Source organism: Protopterus annectens, chromosome 11.part0 (assembly GCF_019279795.1).
Source record: "Protopterus annectens isolate FY-2018-M chromosome 11.part0, PAN1.0, whole genome shotgun sequence".
Taxonomy (NCBI): Eukaryota; Metazoa; Chordata; order Ceratodontiformes; family Protopteridae; genus Protopterus; species Protopterus annectens.
In genome coordinates, this window is record NC_056745.1 from 566,675,877 (window position 1) to 566,692,391 (window position 16,515).

Consider the following 16,515-nt stretch of genomic DNA (forward strand, 5'->3'; position numbering starts at 1 on the left):
GTGATTCAAAACAAGTTAGGAAATGTATGTAATTTACAATGTGATAATGTCTTCCTAACTGAATATATCAAAGTAAACCAAGTACCCAAAGGGCTCAGGATGTATAAATTTCCAAATGGCCTGACCCTGGGTAATGTTGAACTGGATGAGTTACTGAACATGTTCGGTGTACTGCGGTGGTGGTGCTGTGGTAGTGTTGTCACCTCATAGTAAGACGCTGTCTGGTTCGATTCTCAGTTAGAGGGTCTTCTGCATGGAGATATGCGCGAATGGGCGTACCTTCATTGAAGGTTGTGCATCAGAGCTGGCAACTCGGTATGTAAAAATCTACTGCCAATCATTAGCAGACTGGAGTTCCGCTGTGGCGACCCCTAACCGGGAAAAGCTAAAAGACACAACAACTGAACATGTTCGGTAGACATGGCATAGAACTTATGCACTTTATTATTAGACTGAATAATGACAAGATTAAAGAACTAATGGATGATATCAACAAACTTAATACAGACATTACTAATGGTTTTTATCTGAGAGCAATTTGTCTAGATATGATGCCATTTTTGACAAAATAGAAGAGATGGTCAAAAATAATTTAGCACGTAAGCATAAGAAATGAGAAAGAGATTAACTTGATTATAAGCATAAGGTTGCTTATCCCTTACCTAAAACTTATCATTCCCCACTTTACAGCTTGGGGTTACCACAAGATATGGGGTATCATAATAACACTAAGGGGGCAACTTTTGAAGGGAACAAGGAAGGTAGTGATTTTGGTCAAAACAACAATTCCATGCAAAACACATCTCACACATATAGGAAGGACAATGAGGTTTTTGAGCAAGAATTCCCTCCACTGCGTAGATCAGAAAGGTTGGCCAATAAATGAAGACAACAGAATTTTTTAGAACATCCACACATACCGACTGGTTCAAAGAACAAAGGGCAGAGACAGTACTGGTGAAAAAACAGCTAGAACAACTATTAAATTCTTCAGGTGAAGATGACCAAGTTATTTCAGCATTTGAGAGCAGGATGCTAAGCCATCTTGGCTTTAACATTTTTAATTATACAGAAATGGGCATCACAAAGACCCATTTCTCGTTATTTAAAAAAAGGTTTTACATTTGCCCCCCACTGTAGTACAGATATGTCAGATGTCCTTACTGAATTAAAATTGTTTACCAGAAAACTGAAGTTACAAATTATGTTTAAAGACCAAGGGGTAGATTCTGAAATGGTTATGACACATTTAAAAAAAAAAAGTACTTTTAATCCCCCTCTGCACCACATCATTTCCAGTTTTGAAAAGATTTGTACTAATGCCATTTATGACAAATTTAATGAACAGAAAAAGAGGTACTTCAATAAGACTAGGGAGGAGGTGGCCCTTATGAAGGGCTTAAGGGCTAATGAGTCTTTATGGATTATGAATCCATATGAAGGAGGCGGGATACTGATATAACACAGGACTGACTATAGTAATCAGATCATCAATCTTTTGAATGACACTAGTAAATATGAAGTGGTATCTAGAAATTAGATTTCAGTTGCTCATAGGAAAATATAACTGTTTCTGGAAGATTCGCTTTTCCAAGGTGCTACTAATGAAGAAATTTATAATTTCTGGTAAACAAACACCCCCTTATTCCAATTGTTTTTGGTATTCCCAAAGTACAGAAGAATATTTACAATCCACCATATCATCTTATTGTGGCTGCTCCCAACAGTTCTACTTACCCCTGAGAGTCTTTGTTGATAGATTACTTAAGAATGCTTTAAAACTGATTGATTATTTATTAGAAGACTCCTGGGACTTTTTAACCAAGATCAAACACGAATTTTATAGACCCAACTGCAGTTTTTCCACCATAGATGTGGTGGATTTGTTTACATCAATTCCACATAGAGTGGGCTTAGAACTCTTTCATGAAGTCATATTTTAGCTTATGACCTTGAGCAGTTCATTAGTTAACATTTGTAACACAAGTTATGAAAGTAATTTTATACAACAATGTTACTACATTTGAAGAAGAACATTTTAGACAGTTGAAGTGTATGGCTATTGGTGTAAGTTGTTCCCCTATTTACGCCAAACTGGTTGTCTGGGCATAGGAAAAGAGACACATTTTTAACTCAAGTCATAAATAAAATTATACCCTTTATTTGCAATAACTGGATGATATTTTTATCCTGTGGAAAGATAGGGGGCAAGTAAAGGAACACTTCATTGTGTTCATTAATGGTATTTGCCCATATTTTAAGTTTACACATACACATTCCTATGATTCTATTAACTATCTGGGCATTACTATTTTAAAGGATTTTATTAATGGGTGCTTCAGTCTGAGAGTATTTAGAAAAACAATATTTTCAAACAATTATTTGGATATTTACAGCTGCCATCCAAGACTACCATGAAAAATATTTTTAAGGGCTAACTTGTATGTGCAGCCAGGATGAGTTCATATGTTTTAGCCTTTAAATTAGAACTTGGTAAACTTTTACAAATGTTTCAAGATAGAGGCTGCCCCCAAGATTTTCTTTTCGAAATAGGGAAGGAAGTTTTGGGTGGGTGGGGTACAAAGTATAAACCCCTTCTAGGAGATGAAGAAGGTTTTGCAACAATGACAATGCAAAGGGCTACTAAGTCTTTTATAAACTCAATGAGCACTCACTTTGGGGAACAAGGCAGAGATATTAAAGAGATAATGTTGAAAAACTGGGTGCTGTTCAGAGGCAGTTCGGACTTCATTCATATTTCGAGAGAAAAACTCACCTTTACTTATAAAACTGGTCACAACCTAAAATATTTGGTTGATCATCCCAAAATAATTAATAGTACCACCTATCCTTTATAGCCTTTATCCTGATCACAAATTGTGGAGCTTGTAAATATTGTAGGTTTATCCTGCAAGATAATTTGATCATGATAGGTATGTCTAATTTTGAAGGTAGGAAACTCCAACAGCAGTGAATTAGTATACGCAGCGGTTTGCCAGGGATGCATTTTTTTTCTACACTGGCAAGATGGAAAGACAGCTATGTAAAAGAATATATGAGCATGTTTATGCCATTCAAAACAAAAATATTAACAACAAATTATATAAGCATACAGTGACTTGCAACCTATGCACTAAGTTTCTGTTTGGTATAGTAGACATTATTAAAAAAGACACAAGGGGTGGTCACTGGGAAAATGAAACTGAGAGAATGGAACTCATCTGGTAGCTAGAATGAAAGCCACAATACTCCCTGGTATTAATGAAAATGCTTCATTTGCACCCATTTTAAAAATCAAAGCTGCAGAATTATAAAATATGAAATGTTTTTTCTTTATTTTTATTTTTTTCTCTCTTAGTCTATTTTATTCACAAATTCTGCTTACATATGCTTAGTTTTTAGCTCCATTAACTGATCTTTACTTTAGCTGTTCTTATAAGTGTATTTTTCTAAGATGGTTTATAGCATTAAGGAGCATATTTTAATTGGGTGGTGTGTCACATGGTTTTAATAGCATTGTATAAAACAGTATTTTTATTTGTTTCAAATGGTTCTGATGAAGTCCCCTGTTGGAAGGGATGAAAGCTCTTGACCGTTTGTTTTATGTTTTATTAAATCTCTTTTTGTCATTTGTGGTTACAAAACTTTTTTTCTTTAGTGTAACTTAGCATGTGTTTACCCACTACATGAGCCTCTGGTTTTCTTAGTAATAAATCTGTCAGCCACCATTTTTTTACAATCGATAAACAGCAATTTGCTGTTTAGCGACAATAAAATATTTTGCATCTTTTCTCTAAAAATATCATGCAGCTTTGGACCTGAATCTAATCACTGTTCTAAAATTGTTTTCTCATTAGCTGATGCTGTATGTTGTCCTTCAGAAGTCACACCATAACTATTTGTCTAATAGTGATTCCATCCTGCTGGATCATAAATTGTGGTGAAATGTTTTCAACTTTCACATCTTTCCTGAATGTTTGACTGAAGAACAGTTAGTTTACACTCTATACCATTTGAAAGTTGAAGCAAATGCAGTCTATACATTTCCCATATACTTTTCAGTACCATTCCTAGTATATTATAGTAGGTAATTACAGGCGTACTTTTACTAAGGCAGTAAAAATTAAGTGCTGCAACCAAAATCTCATGACATTGTGTGTGTGCTTCAGTGAGAGACAACAGACAGAGACAGAGATAACTCTGATTGCAACTTCTAATTTCTGGCATTATATACACTCTTTATTCCCCACTATATTAGGAAGAGGTTAGTACTAAGAGCAGCGGTTTGGCCAAAATCAGATACATTAAAGTGATTTTCCAATGTTTTTATACACATCGAGGCATTTGATGGCTCAAGTGCCACAATGTATTTTCCAGCTTGTCCTTCCTTACTTTTGGGCAATCTTTTAATAAAAAGTTTTGTAAACTTTCATTAAATCAAGGCCCAAAATATTTAGCTTTTACATTCTTGACATTTCCATAGGATAATGTGAACTGCTTATACAGAATTTAATGAGCCACCTTTTACGGTTTTTAAAGTCTATAGATGAAACAGATGCTTCACCTATGCCTATGTCACTGAGGTTAAATTTCCTTGACTTCAGTGGAAGGAAATTAATTTTACATAGAAATGGGATGACCAAAACAGATGGGGTAAAGTGCTATATGGGAGCTGATGCACTCTATCTCATCTGTGCACTTTACACCATATATAGAAGATTTCCTTAATGCATGGCTTTGTCCTCAGTATTTAATCCATCAAAATTCTTTAAAATCTGTAGGTTAATGGCAATATAAGAGTAACAGAGGAATTGCATGTTGCTTTTCTAAATAACTACATGATAACATAGAAATTTCTGTACCTTCAAATTTTCACAGCATACATATTTGTGCTTCTTGGCCCGAATGGGAGTTTCCAGTGTTTCTTTCAGTGAAGGCAGGTTTTGCACCTTAAATGAGCACTCATTCTTTTCACCTGATTTACTGTTGAGACTCATATTTTCAGAGGGAGTGAAAATTACCTGTTTGCAAATCAAAAAACATGGAGAAGATCATTAAAAAAGAAAATCTTTAAAACAGTTCACAATGTTAAATGTTATCCTCATGATAAAAATGTAAAACATTTAGTGCTCTAATTCAATATGGAAAGAAACCAACATGCAACTGAATATAATTAATTCGACCGTCAAACTGCTGAACTCTTGAGTAATTTTTTAACAGTATTAGCATAGTTATTGCATGTGGGAACAAAGGAAGACATATGTGAACAGAAAGAGGGTTTCCAATTAAGCTTATATAGTTTCTTTAGGCATCAAAATGAATTAATTAAATGAGCTGAACTAAAGCACATGAAATAAATTACTACATAATCAAATTACATTATTATTTTATTACATATTAATTATTAATTACAGTATATATTATTATAGAAGATTCCAATGTTTAGGCAAGACCACATTATCAAACACTACAGCTACAGTAGCCATGAGACAATATCATGCATAATACCTGAGATAAAAAATAAATAACTAACGTATGTAAGCATATCAAGTTGATGAGTTGAGTTCACAGAAAAAATGTTTGAAGTGATATGTTTCTTTTGCATAACCTGTCTGGAATAACATTTTAATATAGCTAAAAAAAAGTATATAACACAAAAACAAATACAAGCTTCAAGATGGGAAAGTAGTAAATTCATAAAACTTTATTAGAGTATTCCTTTGCTTTTTCTTGTAACTTTACAACTAAGATTTAGTGGGAGTCTGCATGTATAACCTGTAATGGATTTGTATTAGACTTTTTGATATGATTCTAAACTGACTTTGAATGTAAGACAATCAAAATGGATTGCATGTAATCTCTGAAGAGGAAAGATGTTCAGTAAATGCTTTCTGGCTTTTTGGTGTGTAAACACAAGTACTCTGGATTCACTTAAATAAAGTTGCCTCCATCTTAAAGTGCAACTCCATCTGACAGTCAAGCTTCACTCACTAGAGTATTAAATACAAAAAAACAATCTAATCAGCACTCTTACTGATTTCTGCCTGAAGCTGTGTCCATATCCAGCAGTCTGACTTTCTGAGGACTATCACTATTTCCTTCTGGTATTTTTCATACCTGAGCATCCAAGTACTCTGGATTATGTGGAGCACTCCTTATTTAGCGATGAGCGAAGCCACTGTTCCGCTGTTCCGCACTGAACAGCTGTGGCTCTGCTATACAGAGTCTGATTGGTTTGTGTACCACAATTACTGCCAATCAGCATCATGGTATACAAACCAATGCATAGCTCTGATGCCCTTCCTATGTAAACAAGCGCAGCACTATAGTCAGAGATTTAAGGCACACCTTCACTGTAGTTTCAGTTTCACAAAACTGTTGTTGTTGTTTTTAAGGAATTCATAGCAATTACATATAATTCTCTTTAGCTATCTGCCTTAACATACCTATCCTTCTTTTTTACCATGAAGCCTTACCCATGTTAATTATATGGAACTTAGGCTGAGTTGACTTTTCTATTTGTGGGATATCTGGACTGATGCCTTTCTCATTTCCCAGTTGGTGACGTTGTAGGATCCTTCCTCTGTCTGTTATTTTTTGTCTGACATGTATCTACAAACTCCTATATCCTGACCATATCAGACTTATTTTGGAAGTCTTACTAATGGTGGCATTTTATATGTGTATTCAAATGCATTTATGCAGCCTCATGTCTGAATTCATTTCTGTTCTCCAGGCCTTCAGCTGGCTCAAATTTTCACAGGATTTCATCCATCATTGTAGTTAGTATCCTCTACTTGTCATTGCATTCCTGGTTGGTTTTCGTTTTCAATCCTCTAGGCCATGTTATACCATTATCAAGACTTTTGAGCACTTACTGGAGTCATTCAGGGCGACCCCCACCCTTGTGATCACTAATTCTCAGTGGTGATTATTCTTTCAGCTGTTGTTGTTCTGCTTTTGTAGTGTAGCTGATCTGGGTCTCTCTTCTTCTGAAGGGACATATTCTTCTTGGCCAGACTATCATTTGCTTAAGTTAGGCCAGCCAGACAATAGCATGCTTACACAGTTGTTACAATCCCTCCTCTTGCAGGATCAGATTCTTAGTTTTTATTTGCCTTTGTTTACCATGAAGGGCCAGCTAGGCATGAAACTCCTTTTCATTGGACGCCTGGGGAGAAAAGCTCCACATAGTAATACAATAAAGTAAAACAATAGTACAAGGATTCATAAGTACTTATCCACAGCATGATTTGGAATAAGTAACTGTTATCATAGAGACCTAGAAGCTGAATTCAGTGTCAGATACATACAATGGAAGTGGCACTTGCATTGCCTGTCTAAAAGCAATGATGTGTTAATCTAGAAGTGTAATATACTTAAGATATATAAAAGTCATTTGCACAGTTATATATAGGCATGATCCAGTAAGGATAGTAATGACCTTGAGAAATATGGTAAACAAGGAGGTATGGAGACTTGTAACAGAAAACTACAGCAGAACTAAAAGAGATAAGTACAGTACGAGGGGTTGCTGTGCTTTTTTGCTTGCTGTGCTTAAGAAGTTAATTAACCTAGCTAAGAAAGTAAGAGAGAGTAATGGAACAGCTATTCTATATTGTTAAAACTAACCAGTGTCAAAAATTTATTTTAACTCTGGTACCTATGCAAGTATTGGCCAGTATTTCTTTATGACGTTTTTAGTTCTATTGTCTTACAACCATGTGTAACTGTAAATCTACATTGATTAACTGTAGATTTTTTTTGCTGTTCTGTTGAACTATTGTTAGAAATAAATTGGTCGATAATGAAGGTTTCTTTCATTTAATATATTAGTATTTATCTGACATACTTTAGTTTTATTATAACCTCTAGTGCAGAAATCTAACTCCATTTGTTCAAGTTGTTCATTCATTCTAAAATCCTGTGTGTTCAATCTACATGCACATACCATCTGATTTTTGACTATGTTATTAAACATAAATTGGGGGTGCATGCTATCCCTGGAAAAATATGTAAATTCTGATAAAGTCCCCAGTTTAGGGGATGAAAGGACTCAATCTGTGTCTTTGTACATTGGAAGAATAAAAACAGCTTGGACTGAAGTGTTTGGCTGACTTAAAGTGTTTCCTACTGCTTCAGGGTGTATGTTTTGGAATTCTTTTAGTTATATTTTACACTCTGGTTATTTTTTTATTGGTGGTAGTTTATGAATATAATATTCTGTATGATTGTTGTTATTCACCTTAAAGATCTGCATCAAAAATCCCACTCTCTCCTTATTTCTTGAATTTCCCCCATTTCATCATCATCATCCCTTTCCACTTTGAATTATAGCTTTCTGCTTATGTTGTGTATTTGAATTTTCCAGAAGCTCACTTATTTTCTCTTCAGCACTCTGCATTTGTGTATTTTCTTCTTCTGTGAGATTTCCCCTTATTCTGTAATACTTTAACGCTAGTCAACCCCTCTAAACAATTCCTATTACTTCTTAACCATATGTCTTTTTCTTTAATTTCTACCCTATTTTTAAACACCACTTTCATTTTATCCCACTCACTATCTATAACTTTTGAAGAAATGTCTATCTTCTCTTATAACGCTTGAATAATTTCCACTGCCCATTCCTTAATTGCCTCTCATTTTAACAGGTAAGTGGGGAAATGTCAGTGTCTCATTTTTATTTAATTACCCTGCATTTTTATCTTAGTTGTGATTGCTGCATAATCTGAAATAATTATTAGATATGTATCTGTCCTTTCAATTAAATGCACATGTCCCTGTGAAATATAATTTAGATATAGTCTACGCCAGTTGTTCTACCTTGGGGAATAATATGTAAATCCTCTCCAAGTTCCTACTACTGAATTCACATATTCCATACCAAATATTTACATACATTTCTTTAGAAATCTACCGTCCTTTGTTATATTTTCCCTTCTAGGTCCCCTGATACATTCTCATTGTTGCCAGTTAAGTTCTAGTCTCCACCTATAAGTAATTTTCCTTGCTGAAAGCTGTTTATTTTTTCTCAAAATTATCTTAAGAGTCATAATAGCAGCTTTATGTGGAATACAAATATATGCCAGCATAATCTTTCAACCTTGCCAATGGCCCGTTGCTATCACAAATCTACCATTAGTATATTTTTCTTCTCTATTCTATCATTATTGGAGCTCTTCTAGCAATTAGTATAAGTACTTCAATTTTCTGATGAAAATCCAAACTGAAATTTACGTGCTCACTTCTTTCCAAATGTGTCTCCTGTAGCTGACAAGAAGTTATTATTCCAACCTGTTATATATGACAGCTTTTTAAAAGTCTATTTCCAGATTTTGTATTATATGTACCTAATGTTTGGCAAGTTGATCTTTTATACAGTTGTTTCTTTTCACCTCTCTTTGAGCCTATGTCACATTTTGCAAGATTTTTTGTTTTAATGAAAACCCTCAAACAACCCCTAGATCCTACTAACACTAAACAAACACACAATCCTATGCACATCTTCAGATAATGAAGTTTAACCCTCCTAATAGGAATAATTGTCCTAAATCATCAGCTGCACCCACAGTCATTACCTACCCTAAAATTAAGGTTATTCATGCTAAGGCACATGTTACAGCCTGTGCTCCTTCTTCTTCTTTCGGCTTTTCTGGGGTTAGGGTCACCACAGCGGAATTCTGGTCCGCTAATTATTGGCAGTAGATTTTTTATGGGTGCCGAGCTGCCAGCTCAATACCCAACCTTCATCAAAGGCGCGCCCATTCTATGCATCGATGCCCAACCTTCAACTAAGGCATGCCCATTCTACACATGTCTTTCTAATACCTACTTATATGAATTGCTGTCTGTTCTTGTATTATCTTTCTTCCCCACTCAATGTGAAAGAAACAGCTTGTATGCTTTCATAAAATATCAGTTTTTAGTCTTAAAAAAGTATTTAAATTATACTAAATTATACATGTTCTAGTAAATGCATTGAAGTCTTTAGGTATCAGAAATGCTTCTATTTCTTATTCACTTCCAATAATTTCAAACTTTATTTTTTACTAACTTGCTTGTCCTTGCACCTTTTAATTTTACATTTCTCTCAGCAAACAATGTCCAGACTTCTTGGGCTTTATTGTCTGCCCCTGTAGTCAGCTTGTCTCAACAGAAAACTAAGAAAAATATGTATAGCTGCCCTCAGATGCAGACCTCACAACTCACATTGAACATTTATTTGTTAAAGGAAAACTTTTGATTACATTCACAATGTTATCTTATTTTTAAAGCCCCCTTGCTTACACACACACAAGGGCATTAATGCAACATTCACCTATGAAAAAGAAACAGAAACATATCAGCTTTACATATATTATAATATGTGCACCTTTACACTGCATCCCTCACCTCAACAACCCAAGACTACAGCAAATTATACATGTTTTTATCTAGCCTTTCTTCTCTCTTTACATTGTAATGCCTACATTCTTTAAAACTAAAAATGAGAAAATCATGTTTTTACTTGAGTATATTTATCACATATAGCAATCACTGAAAATGTTTTATGATATAATATGCAATTGATATAATGTAAATACTGTTAAGAACAAAAATTATTTTGCTTACTGTTATTTTTGTTTTTTATTTCTTTTTAGTGTCCTTCCAAACATTAATGACATGAAGTGGGGTATGTGATTTTCAGTCCCCCACAAGTTTAACAAAGTCAACAGAAGTCCAATCTTTTAATCCAAACACCAATCTTTCTCAGCCACTTTTTCCTTTAAAGCCATATTCAACAAATGTTATTGACACTTTATAACTGCACATTTATTCACTAATTTCAGTACTGCTGGTCTTCATCCTACTCATCTCCATCTCCCAGTTCATCTTGTGTCTTGATAGCCATGTGGATGTGATTGATATACTCCAGAATTGTTGCACAGAAATTTAACATGCTATTAAAACATCTCTGGGCCAGGGTGGGGTGCAGGATATGTTTACAGACATGATATAATGGTTAGGAAAGTATGCAGTGCCTGAAGCAAACCCTCAGAGTATGTGTGTGTGTGTGTGTGTGTGTGTGTGTGTGTGTGTGTGTGTGTGTGTGTGTGTGTGTGTGTTATCATGGACATTTGAAATATCTTAACATGTAGATCTTGTTTCCTCTCTCTTTACGTTTCACAGATGGTGAGTAGAATATGTGAACTGTGTGCAGATTCAGTGTTTCACTTCTTTGTGCAGAATCAGTTTTAGACATGTTTATTATTCTGTGGCCTCTAGTAATCTGTTATACAGTATAGCTTTCTCTTTGATGTGTTATTAAAGTCTATATGCTTTGTTTGAAAATGCAACAACATATACTCTATATCAGTGTTCAGGTTATATTGCATAATAGTAAGCTATCATAACTTAATTGAGCTTTATATTGTTTGCAGTCTTTAATAATTTTACAGAACTCCATTTGCTACATCAGCTAAAGAATTATAACATATGTTAGCTTTACTAACAGCCAGTACTATGAGAATCAACAATTTTTTGGCTAGCTGAACTATGACCCAGAATTCACAATTTTGCATTGCTAAGGATTTACTTTTAGACAGATATTAGACATGTTGTATCAGTCAGCAATAGTCCTACATTAGTCATTGTGTTCATTTGCTTGAGTAGCATCTCAACTTTGTTGCCATAGTAATTACTCCATCTGTAAGTGAATGTATTTTGCTATGCATGTATTAAATATAATACTTCAATTCTTATACCTTCCCGTAAAATATTTTTGTGCTATAAAAGTTGTCAATGATATCATAGGAAGAGGTCAAAATATTATGTAGCATAATGTTTCCAATCATCTTTCAGCTAACATTATATTTTGGTTCTATTATTCTTCATTCTTTTGATGACAGATCTTTCAGCTTCCATTAATTATGGATTTTTTTATGTGTTGTTTCATTGTTCACAAAGCCTTCATTACTTATTTTAGGAATTTCAATGATTTGCATAACCTTTTCTTACAGCTTTTTTATTTCTTAGACAAGTTATGTACACTGAAATATTGGTCCATTTTACTGTGACATTTAGGAGCATAAGGAAGTTTAATGACTTGCTCAAGAACATGAGTCAGTAAAATGTAACCCAAGCCCTCCTATTTTATTTTATACTGCCTTCTGTCAGCTGAGAGATGTTAGAAGTATTTATCCTATGCTATGCTATCCCATGTTAAAGGATATTGTATCTTATCGCTTCTTAATCCCAACCACACACACACATGTCTTTCTACCATTACATTCTGGACTGATTCTTTTGTTCTGATGCTTAACAGTATAATCAGTCTGTATAACTGTCAATAGATTCTGTAGGCTCCCACAACACTGCCATGTGGTTAATTTCTAAGCTGACCCTGTATTCTTTGGAAGCATGCTTCCTTGTATTACTTCTAACAAATTTACACTCTTATTGAGTATATGAAATGTTACATACAGCTCGTGCATGTGTCCTAGTGTGCTAGCAAAAATTAATTCATAATGCATGCCACTTCCTAGATCTTTTTCACTCTTTTTTCATTTTGAAATGCTGCTGTCTTCCCTTCACTCAAAGCTTTTATGTGATTCCATACCTCACAACTTCTTTGTGCAAATATTCTGGACAAATCCAAAAGTAATGGGGAAGCAAAGACCCAAATCACATAAACTTTGTCAAAATGTCTTTAATTTGCATATAAAAGTTAATGAACCACGTATTTTGCATCAACAACCATTTTATGAACAATACAAAATATGAAACTTCTAATTTCTGATGTGACTTACTAGGAAAACAAAAATTGCATTGGAGACAGGAAAAATGGAGGCAGAACCAGGGACATTGTGTGAAATCAGGGGCAGATTACAGGCATGTATAATCCTCAATGCAACATAATATCATGTTACCAAGCAACTGTACACAAGTGTGCATCCAGATTATAAAATGTATTTTCTTTTCATATTTTATTGTGATATTTTCATGTTTATTACTTTGATAAATAGAAATGAATGCATGTTAGCTGCTGGAAAAATGACATAATGGAATCCCTTGACATTTGGAAAAGTTGTTGCGATCTCTGTCTATATATTTTGATGACTAACTTAATGTTCACTTGTATATATTGCTGATATGGTCTTTCTTTGCATACTGTTCTATTATGCACAAAATACTGCTCAATAACAAAGTCTTCACTTTACAGTATGTATTATTGTCATTGTCTGTTGTATTAATTAAGTGGAGCTTTTCTCCCCGGACCTCTGCTGTAAATGGACCTCATCCAGTCAGACCATCCTGGTTAACAAATGTAAAATAAAATAAATAAATAAAATAAAATAAATAAAATGGCAAAACAGATTGTCTTGCTTCTAATTCTGAAAAAGCTTGCATAGCTGTTCACCTCTCTGCAGGCATCCCAGCCTTTTCTATTGCAGTTACTAGTGTCCAAACTAATGAATATTATAGTATTAGCTGCAAATTAATCGGCAATGTCAATATCATTATCAAATAATGAATGTCCACAATTCTGCTAATGAGGCACACCTATAAGAGATCACTGACCTTGTATATTTTACAACTTCTCCATTTTAACTGTGGTGTGGGGGACAGTTATTTTAACATGGAAGGAGTTTTCCATCTTTTCTGGCTTGCTTTTTTCTTTATTTCATTTCTTTTTTTTTAATTGACTGTGTTATAGCTGGTCAGTCAGATTATTTTCTCACCAGTGGATATTACCTGTGTATTTGCTTACTCCTATATGCATGTATGTGTAGAAAAATCATGTACGTATGTGTGTTGGTATGTGTGGGCAAATGATTTATAGTACATTCAATCAATGGCAATTACACTCTGTGTCCAGTGCTGTTGGATAGAATTTCAGGACTTCACAGGCCATTTAAAAGTTTGCTCAATGATCCACCCAGCCCTCCCCTTTTTCCATTTTCATATGGGGTTCAGATGTCACACCAGCAGTGACTAACATCTACAGCCAATGTTTACATCACTGGGTAGCTAGCCCTGTCACAGTTGTTCTTCCATGCGACAGAAAAACACAAGCACTAACATCTATGGCCACAATACATGGAGGGCACACAGACTCCACATAGAAGGTATCTCAGCCAAGAATTGAACCAGAGAACCTCTTGCTGTGAGGTGACAATGCTACCCGCTGCACCACTGTGCCAACCATGCACATAGTCCCAGGAAATAAACATAAATCTTTATATCAGGAGTTGATCTTTTTTTTTAAAGAGTCAAATACTCTCCACAGATCATATATCTGTTGGAAGGGAATTCCAGCTCTGTAACTGAAGAAGGCTGTCATTGTGTTAGTTGTCGTTGCAGTATGGTTAGTAAATGAAATACTAATGGTTGCAGCCACAGCTTCATTACTTGAAGCATTTAAAAAAGCCTCTTAATAATCTACAACCTATAGAGTATAGAGAAAAGAGCTTCACACTGTCGCTGTAGGATGACTGACCCATTCCAGGAATATTATAGGAAAAAGACCTCTGAATACATTCTAATTTCCACAATTGTATAGCACTGAAAACAAAAAGAATTCCTATGCTCATTGATAATGTGTACAGCCACAGTGAACAATAGGAACCAGTCTCTACTAGTGACACATAGTAAGATGTAGTTAATTAGACCATAGCATATTTTAATCATATGTATTTATTTATTATTTATTGTCATTTGTTAACTGGGTTGTTCCAACTGAGCCAAAGGCCCATTTTCAGTGGAGACCCAAAGAGAAATGCTCCAATTACAATTACAGACATTCCAAAAAAAAAAAAAAGTAATTAATACAAAGACTAAAAATTACAATAATAATATTGAACAAGAAACATTTACATAAAATAAAATAAAGACAAAATATTTATATACAAGTTTCAAAAAATCCAATAAATAGCGGCAGGATAAGTTCTGAGTAGGAATATTTACAAGAACCTGATTGCAGATATACTGTAAATTGGAGTGTTAGAACATATTAATATGTTCATCAAATTAAAGAGAGAAATCCACTAAGATATCCTGACCTCTCAACTGTAGCTGTAAGGATTTTATCAGTAGAATATAATTTAGCTGTAGAACATATACAGACAGAAGGACAGAGTTGTATTAATAATATCTCAGGATAGTTTGGGAGATACATCTCTTAGTAAGGCAGAGTAGATGTAAGTAGGAACATGAGATAGTCTGAGATATTGCGGGTAAAGGTTAAGTTGTCCCCAAAACAAGACTGTGTGGCAATTCTTTATCTTTGCACATATTTACAGTAATGATGTAGTTAGTAAACATACTACTGGATAGAGGTTGAGGGAGATAGTGTTGGGTTTTATCTATGATTATCAAATAACTAGCATTGGTTGTCTTAACTAAGATGCTGTTTAAGAGACTCTTGGAAGACTAGAAGGATGACAAAACGTCTGATTTTTTTTTTGGGGGGGGGTTGATATTCCAGTTGACTGGAGTTAGCTCTGCAAAAGTTTTTTTTCTCAGTTGTTAGGGTATAATATGATCCAATAAGACAATTCATTGGAGTTCCTTGTTGTGTAATGTGGATCAAAGTAACTTGCCATCTTCATTTACTCAGTTTAGAGTCTTGCATTAACAGCTGGGCTAGCATGCATTTGTGCTAAAATGAAATGAAATATTTATTTTCTTTTGGGGGGGTAGCTAGCTGTACTAGCTGTGCTATGGATGAAAGCAACCTATCCTCTTCATTTGTTCAGTTTAAAGTTTCAAAATTAGGGGCTAGTGTTAATTTGTGTAAAATAAATTTGAATATTTCTTCTCATTTTAAGTATACTGCAGAAATCCAGATTGAAGTGTGCCAGCTATACTGTGAAGGAAAAACAGTTTGCCCTCTTCATTTCCACAGTTTAAAGTCTTACATTAAGGAGCAATGGTACATTTGTGTGAAATAAATTGGAATATTTACTCTTTTAATATGCTGGCAGGCAACCAGATGTGAGGTAGCTGTGCCACAGATGACATACATTGGAATACATACTTCCTCACCAATCTTTCAGTGAAACAAATTTGAAACTGTCCCTGATTTTGCAGAATGTCATTTTCTTTATCTTTGACTAATATTTTTGTTTTAACAGGAAAAAGAACACAAAATAGAAGCAGCCAAACTGGATTTTACTTTTCTTTACTAGATTAATTCTGGTACCTCGGCCTTCGCCTTCACATGGAATAACATCACTTCACATCAACCAGTATTTATACACACCCTAATCAATCATCTAATTAAACAATTAATCAATAATAAAATGAGTAATGCATTTTTAACTTGATTCCAATACATACAAAATTCATCATTATACATATTTTCACAACTTTATAATGATTTTAAAACCCCTATGAAATATTTTTTCAACTATATAATACTTCTTAAATCTCAAGATTCATTCCATTAGGAAATAAAGTTCCATAGTTAATAATGAATTTAGATTCCATATATAATAATTTAATTTGAAAATTCATATTATTTTCCCCTTGTCC

At 34.3% G+C, this 16,515-nt stretch overlaps 1 protein-coding gene across 2 annotated transcripts in view; it reads right to left on the bottom strand.

Moving 5' to 3' along the window:
- LOC122815513 (solute carrier organic anion transporter family member 1C1-like) overlaps positions 1-5,017 on the bottom strand; it is a 4,185,790-nt gene extending 4,180,773 nt beyond the window's left edge. For both annotated transcript variants that reach the window (XM_044088066.1, XM_044088065.1), the window contains exon 1: positions 4,863-5,017. In XM_044088066.1, coding sequence (XP_043944001.1) covers positions 4,863-4,997 — 135 coding nt within the window. In that variant the 5' untranslated portion in view covers positions 4,998-5,017. The remainder of the gene's footprint in view (positions 1-4,862) is intronic.
- Between the last annotated feature and the right edge of the window lie 11,498 nt (positions 5,018-16,515).